Source organism: Grammomys surdaster, unplaced genomic scaffold, assembly GCF_004785775.1.
Source record: "Grammomys surdaster isolate TR1022 unplaced genomic scaffold, NIH_TR_1.0 367, whole genome shotgun sequence".
Classification (NCBI taxonomy): domain Eukaryota; kingdom Metazoa; phylum Chordata; class Mammalia; order Rodentia; family Muridae; genus Grammomys; species Grammomys surdaster.
This window is the reverse complement of record NW_021604786.1, coordinates 7873016-7881585: the sequence shown is the minus strand read 5'-3', so window position 1 is coordinate 7881585 and position 8570 is coordinate 7873016. Positions and strand designations below refer to the sequence as shown.

The 8570-nt window shown below is 35.7% G+C and overlaps 1 protein-coding gene across 1 annotated transcript; it reads right to left on the bottom strand.

Annotated features, from left to right (window-relative positions):
• Positions 1-303, bottom strand: LOC114631897 (dynein light chain 1, cytoplasmic-like). Its single transcript, XM_028780300.1, has one exon. It carries the CDS (start codon positions 301-303, stop codon positions 34-36), a length of 270 nt encoding a protein of 89 aa, XP_028636133.1. The 3' UTR covers positions 1-33.
• Between the last annotated feature and the right edge of the window lie 8267 nt (positions 304-8570).

Here is an 8570-nt window from a genome sequence, read left to right as displayed (position 1 = left end):
TGGATCACTGGGTGTTTGGCACAGTCCATGCTTTTAACCAGATTTGAACAGAAGAATGGCCACCTGATCCAGGTAGAAGTAGATGAAGTGTTTGGTTTCATGTGTCACATAACTACCGAAGTTCTGGCCCACAATGCAGTGCCAGGTAGGGTTGTACTTCTTGTCAAACTCCTTCTTGATATGGGCCCCAATATCCTTCTCTGTGTTGTACTTCTCCAACGCCTGAGTAGCGCACTCCACCGAGTCCTGTTGCATCTCTTCCGACATGTCTACATTTTTGATCACTGCCTTCCTGTCGCACATGGTTACTGTGGAGCAGGGGCCAGCTGGCTTCTGCGAGCTCCTAGGGAAGGTGCTGGTGACGCTCAAGCAGCAGAGGACAGCTGGTCGCTACCGAAGCCGTGGTGCATCTCGTATTCACCCTATTCAATTGGAATTTTCCTTTTAATACGTTCTGTAGGACTGGATTTGTGGATCTGTTTAAATTTGGTTTTGTCATAGAGTATGTTGTTTTCTTCTTCTATGGTGATTGACAGTTTTGCTGGGTAGAGAATTCTGAGTTGGAACCTATGGTCTCTTAGAGTCAACAATAGATCCATCCAGCCCCTTCCACCTTTTAGAGCCTCCATTGAGAAGTCAGGCGAAATTTTATTAGGTCAGCCTTTATATGTTATGTTACTTGGTCATTTTCCCTTCCACAGTTTAGTATTATTTATTTGTACTAAATGACTAAAGTATTAAACATTTTGAATATTTAGGGTTTTGATGTTTATGTGGTTAGGAGAATTTTTTTTCCTAGTCCCATCTATCTGCTGTAATGTAAGCATCTTGTACCTTTATAGACATTTTCTGTAGCTTACAATAAGTGTCATCTATGATTTGGTTGAAAATATTTTCTGGGCCTTTGATCTGGTAATCTCCTCCTTCTATTCCTATTAATTTTAGGATTGGAATTTTCATAGTGTCCCAGATTTCCTGGAAGTTTTGTACCAGGGACTTTTAAAATTTAACATTCGTTTTGACTGCAATATATATTTTTTTCATCTTATTTTTAATGCCTGGGGTTCTCTCTCCCATCTCTTGTATTCTGTTAGTGATATTTGGTTCTGTGGTTCCTCTTCTCTTCCCTAGATTTTTCATTTTCAGAATTTCCTTAGTTTGTGTTTTCTTTATCGCCTCTATTTCCATTTTCATGTCTTAAGCACTTTTATTTCTTTCCTTTAACTGTTTTTTAACTTTCTTTAAATAATTTAATTATTTCCTTTCATTATTTTGTTCTCCTGAGTTTCTTTAAGGGATTTATTCATTTCCTCTTTAAGAACTTCAATTATTTTCATAAAGTTGGTTTTAAAGTCTTTTCTCGTGCTTCTATTTTGTTGGAATAATCTGGGGTTACTGTTGTAGAATAACTGGGTTCTGGTGGTGACACACTGCCTAGACTGTTGTCAGTTCTGTTCTTTTGGTAGTTTCTAGGCAACTAATGATAGGTCTAGGTCCAGAATTTGGAGTTTGTTTTTGTTAGATTGGTATTTTGTTTGTTGGTTTCTGTTTCCTGTCTGGTCTGCTCTTCAGTGTGGCCTGGGCTTCTCATAGGCAGTGTGGTTTGGTAAAGCAAGGGGTCCCTGCAGCAGTTGGGGGTTGGGTTATAGTGATTATGAAGGCAAGGGATTGGTTATGGTTGGGGGATGCCAAGATAATGAAAGAGTGTGAGAGTTTGGTGGGAAGGCAGTCTACTTTGACTTTTCCCAATCTGCATGTTCTCTAGTAGAACAGAGAGTCTCCATCTGAGGGCTGGGCTTTAAGTGGGTTCACTGGTCTCTGGTAGGTCAAGGTGCCTCTATAACAGTTGGGACCTGGGTATAGTGACTAAGATGTTAAGGGACTGGGGATAGAGTGGTCAGGCACCAAGAGATCAGGGGAGTTTGTCAGGTGGGCAGCCTACCTGGACTTCTCACAGTCTGTTTGATCTCTGGCAGAATGCAGAGTCTCCATCCTACATGAAGGCCAGTGCGAGACAACTAGAAGGACATGAGATTAGGGATAGGATAGAGGGACACCAAAATAGTGACAGAATGGGTGCCTACAAACCTTTTAATGGGAAAGCAGTAGTTTGGAGTAGCCTGTTATACACTGAATAGTGCTATAATGTTTTACTTTCAGAAGTAAAAAGTATCTGTATGACACTTTAGATTGGTCAAAAATAGTTCCAAGTAATAATTCCCATGATTCTAATGTCAATTCAATAAAGTAAGTAAAGTTTAAGTAATTGTGTGTGGTGTGTGTTTATGTGTGTGTGTGTGTGTGTATGTGCACGCATGTGTGCGTGTGATATATGTGTATACAACAGAGACCACTAGGGTGTTAGGCACCAGAAAATTTCAAGTCTAAGGCCATAGATTTGTGTTGCTGTGTATGTTCTATTTTTCATATTGATACCATCAAGGGAAAATAAATCATAATAAAGAGATACCTTCTTTATACACCCTCCAGCAAGAGTTTCTGCTTCTTACAGGTGAAAAGAAAGAAATGCTGAATGTTATACCTGTGGTCTGTTAGGTTTGGTCAATCTCCCAGATACTAGAAGCATGCATTGCAAATCTCTAGTCTTCAGTAGTCTGTCATGGGCAGGTGTGTATCTGGCCAAAAAAAAAAAAAAAAAAAAATGGACTGCTAAAATGTCCTAAATAAATTTTTTTCTTAGAATGAAAAAAATCATTTGATTTGTCTTTATGGACTTTTCATCTGTGAGTCAAATTCAATAACTCCATTAGGATGTGCAGAATATTTTCTTTCTTCATCTCTTTCATCTCACTTATCCTGATCCTGTGTTGTCTAAAAACGCCATGCTTACATATTAGTGATGAACATTACAAATGAACAAGCCATTTTTGTCATTCACACCCATGAGTCACTTGACAGGTGTTTAACATTTTAAATTATTAAGGGAACAAGTTGTTGCTACATAAGAGTAAACATGATTGAAGCAAAAATGTCCGTATCTTTGTGCCTATCTCTTCTTAGGACTAATGCTCCTGACTAGTTATTAAAATATATAGATTTTATAAATTGTTGGCTCAATTTTATTGTACTTTCACCTTTCCTAAAGTGATATTTCATTGAGAAATACAATAGACTTTAGTGTTTGTAGATAAATGTTCTTCTTATTGCTTCAGGTAAAGATAAAAATAGTATTTTAGAAAACTTTTCATGAATTATTTGACAGAATATTATTTCTATTTGAGAAAATTGTCAAATGAATGGAAAAAATGTTTTCCTTATGCAGATAAAGCCATATAAATCTCATGTGGGCCACCACTTCCTATGCCTGGGTGCATTTTTACGCTTGAATAGCTGAATTGGTTTCTGACACCCATATTCATAAATTTAAAAGATTTTTCCATCTCTCTATCATTTCATCTTACTTTGAGATATTCTTCTTTTTATCATTTTCTGGCATTTCAATTTCTTTAATTGAACATATAACAAGTTTTCACATCTTTATTTAATTGTGGCTATCAAATCACTTCTTTCATTGTTCTTAATTATACCAAGACAGCTCATGATCGTACTATCATTAGTATCAGCCTGCCTCAATCTTTATTCAATTTCATTTTATAAAAAGAAATAAAGGGTTGGGGGAGTAAGCGTTGATGAACTGCTCAAACAATAGCTTGAAATAATCCATGGTGCAAAGCTGGGACTTGTCATGTTGAGGTGAATGAAGCGGCTACTTTATGGAGAAATACACTAACTAGCTGACTCCCTGATGACTGAAGTATATTTAGTAGCTTGGTGTGTGGAAATATAGATTATGTAAATAATGGTGCTTTTAATACAATATGTAGATTCCTACTATATTACACAATTGGCACCAAAGAGTCCAAAGAGTACTTCCTTGTTCTCTCAATATATAAAAAATGGGGACATGTGGTTTTCAACATGTGACTTGAGTCATGTCCTCCATCTCTAATGTATTTCTTTTTGTTTCCTGACCCTGACCAATAGTATTGAAAGAAAGATTCTACTGCCACTTAATATACTCATTGATATTCCATTTTAAAATCACGTCCATTCTTCAACTGCTGGTAAATCAGAGACTCAGGCTATTTATTTTGGTTATCTATTCTGGACAGATGACCATTGCTTTGAACTCTAAAACTTTGGGGGCTAGTAAGATGGCTCAGTGGTTAAAAGCACTGACTGCTCTTCCAGAGTTCATGAGTTCAAATCCCAGCAATCACATGGTAGCTCAAAAACCATCTATAGTGAGATCTGATGTCCTCTAATAGGGTGTCTGAAGACAGCTACAGTGTACTTACATATAATAAATAAATAAAAACCTTTGGGCCTGAGCGAGCAGGGCAGGAGCAAGAGGGAAAAGGGAAGGGGTAAAAAAGAGAATTATGTTCCAGCAAGCAATTTACAACATTTTAATCAATATGTACATAAAAATCAAAGATAGAATTTCTATCATAATTTATATTAGACCTAAGATTGAAAATTCATAAATATACCATGAGAGAGTGAATAAATGAATGAAAGATTAAAAATGTGTTTCATAGCTCTAACATTTCTTAATGTACCATTTGATTACCAGACTAAAAATGACTTTATTAGGCTTAAAGTAAATTTAGGGTTTTGTTAAATATCTAACTTCACAGGTATTGTTATTCAGATTGAGAACACATAATTTGCAAAGTCAAAAGATTAGGAAATTGAAGACTATGTGAAAGACCTTTTCTTAGCCCTTATACCTATATTGTACAAAAACAAAATGCTAAAGAATGGAGAAAGAATTAATCGATTTTGATGGTTATATTATATGTTGCATTGTTATATATGTGGCTTCATTACAAAGCTTTCGGAAATAGGATTGAGTATTGTAAAGACTGAAGTAGTCTCTTTGTGCATGTATACAAACACAAATGTATGAATCCATTTCTCTATAAATATGTAAATATGCACGTGTGGATGTGTTTATATATGTGCATATTTATCTGGATCCATCTACCTATCATGAGCTAGGCTGCTAGGAAGCTATCTTCTATTATATATCAGTCTGTATGGCAGTCTCATAAGCTATGTTTAGTAGAGCATGCAGGCAGTCAAGTGACTGAATATCATTTCTGCTGTTTGAGATCTCAGTTATCATCTGTGAAAACATCCTCTCCACATGTCTTCACTCTTTAGGTCCACTTTTCCAATAATTATTGATGACCAGAGGGATCAATTTATGATCTAGACAGAACATTGCCAAATTTATACTAGCCAGTCCAGGATGGTCTCTGTGAGGTTTGCAGAGTTCTACAAGGAAGTGGTACATAGTGGTATACCACTTGAAAACCTCCAGGAATTTCTGTGTGCCTATATTGAAGATCAGGCTGTTGGTGGAGTTCAGGATGAGATCATTCATTTTTTTTTCTTTTCATTCAAGTCTCTCACTTCTATTTGACCCAATTTTCTCCACAGCTCAATTTACTTCAACACCCCTACTACAAATGGTCCTCATAAAATCAGTCCATTTCTTCTTTCTTCTTATAAATTTTACAATTATAGGCTTTTCCTTGTGCTTCCTGCTTTTCTTCTCTACTATATTGTTGCAATTTGTTTTTGAACATTTTTATTCCTTCACATAAGAAATCCATATATTTATCTATTCAATTCATCCCTGTGTGCCCGTCACCATGCTAAAGACTTGTGATGCTTGTTAAAGTTTAATAAACAAGAAGTACATTGATTAATCCCAAAAGTGTGTTGAATTATAACTGCAGTAAGTAATTGTTAGGAGAAGAGATAGTGTTGGCTTAGATTGAATGAGAATATTAATGAAAGAGAACCCTAAACAAATCCTTTCTCAGTGAAGTGGATTCATTTCCTCAACTTATTCCTTCCCTCCAAAGGATAGTGTCTTTACAGTGAGTAGGCTAAGAGGAGATGAGAAAATGTCAAACTGGACAAAAAGCTTCAATGCCAGAGTTGTTAAGAGTGCTCTCTGCTCTTATAGAGCACCAGAATTTGGTTCCCGGAAGCCCATGTCTGGTAGCTTCCAATCGCCTATAGCTACAGCTTCAGAAGAATTTACACTGCCTTCTGGCCTCTGCCTACACATGTACATACAAAACACAGACACACATGTACATATTCTTGAAAACAGAAATAACTAGAAAACAATGCAAAGACAGAAGGATAGAGGCCACAGCAGTTTGAGTGGAAAGCAGAGAGTATATGTTCGATCATGGAGGTAGGTACTTAGAAGAAAGAGCCTTGATTGGATAAAGGAAGTCTGTTTCACATCTCAGAAGACAACCAGTGCTTAAACTACAGTGGACATAGAGGAGATTTGTATTCATCAGGATACTTTGTATTTAGCAGTATAAAGTAGTTGGGAGTAAGAGATTGAATGTTGAAGTCTAATTGACGGTGTTGACGTGGGAAAATGAAATGGCAGGAGTGTGTTATGTTGCTGGAGGTATGGATAGTTTCTCATTTATCATTATCTCCTACAAATCAAATATGAGTGGATTATAAGTAATTAAAATTCTAGGCAAGTCGAGTATCAGTTAATTGGGTTTTTATTGTACTTACACCATCAATTTTCAATGCTTTTAATGAAACAGAATGTGGTCGCTTTGGAATCCAAATGCATCTATGGTATTTCAAACTGTATTGTCATCTAGTTTTCATCCAGATTGCCATCTGCAAAGCTGCTGTAAATGTTCTAAAAATAACCAATAACATGTGTATCATTTGTTATTCTTTCTCTCCAGTGAAGAAACTGTTAGGCTATTTTTGTTATTGTTTTCATGAATAAAAAAAAACCTTGAAACAAGGGAAAATAGAATGCTGAAGTTTTATTCTTAATGAATGATACAGACTCTGTATGTGTTTGTGTGTGTGTGTGTGTGTGTGTGTGTGTCCATCCTCTGGTTTACAAAAGGAGTCTAAGCTAATCTATCCTACTTAGGACACCCTATAACAATCCCGACCCCACTTCTCAAACACTTCCAAGATCTTTATTAATTAACATAATATGACATGTGAATATTATTTTATGCGTTTCTCCTATATGATTTTTGATGATTGAACTTAAATTTACACTAAGGTAATGAAATGCATTTTCTTTTACTTTTTAAATTTTCTTCACAGAAAATACAGAAGTTAAAAGATGAATTATCTCTTTTTTCTTTTGACGGAAACAAAAACTGAGATCAAATTGAATCTATAGACATTGCTTTTATACTTAAACAGGTTATTTTTCATTGAAAATTCATGGTTCAACAAGCTGTGCTTTCTTCCTTCTTTCCTGATTTTTTTAATAGAACATAACTGTATAAGTCAGCTACATGGAGACCAAGATGTTGACTTCAAAACACCCAGACAACTTTTGCAATTCAGAAGAGCATTTCTAATTTCTGAATGTCTTTCCTTCTGTCAGTTATTCTACCTAAGCCTGTCATAATGGTTCTTATTATCTATATGATAGCAAATATTTATTTTTTCTTGTTTACGGCAGTATAGTTTCATTACTCATTGATCAATATACCTACACACAGACAGGGATACCAAGTCTTATAACAGTTTTCTATCTTTTCCCCAACAGATCAGTGCTCAATCAATAAGGTTAATTTTCACTATGAGGGCATGAAATAAGAACTGGACACCCTCTTTTATGTGTAAGTAGGAACACTGCATTTTTTATTGCATGGGTTGCTTTATGGCATCTAGTGGACAATAAATGTTCCCATTTATAGAAATACATCAATTCATGTATTACTATGTGCAGATGGAAGATTATTCTGCATACTCTTTGAAGGAAAAAAAACATTTTAGGTGTCCATTTGACCCTTAAACAACACAATATTTCATAATAGCAAGAACACATAAACTTTTTTACTGATATCAACTGACAACCATTATTCATCCCATGACTGAGTAAGGTTGAAAGTTCTTGTACTACGCTAATGTAAAGTTTATGGAGACATATCAAAAAGGATTATATTTATACATTAAAGATCAGCATCCTAGGGAACAAGAGCTTACAGGTAGTATAATAATATTTGAGATATGATAGAAGAACACCTCCAAATAATATACTGTTATGTACAGGGAAAACTGTAAAAAAAAATGAATCTGGAACTTTTACCATATAAGAGAGGGAAAAAATGAAGCTAAAAACAGCCTACCCAAGACTCTAGAGGCCATTCCATGTGTCCTCTTGGTTGATCTATCTTCCTAGATATGTAGTCAAATACCAGTATAGAGGATACTGTAAAAGTATGTAGTTTAGTAGATATTTGTAGCAGTAGTTGCATAAACTGTATGGTACTCAAAATACAGATAACCCTTCTTTAGTCAGGTGAAGGTCTTAAGGAAAAGGCTTAAGGGCTTCCACAAGAGAAGGCTTTCTGTGTAAAGAATGCCATAGACTTGAGACCGCAACACTGGTTCCAACTGGGTCTTCAGCCTGTTCATTTGCTCTGTGGACTTTGTATATCCCAGACCTCAATGATTCTTAACATCTAAACAAGTTCTTAACTCCTTTCCTTTACCTACTCCCTCCCTCATTGCCC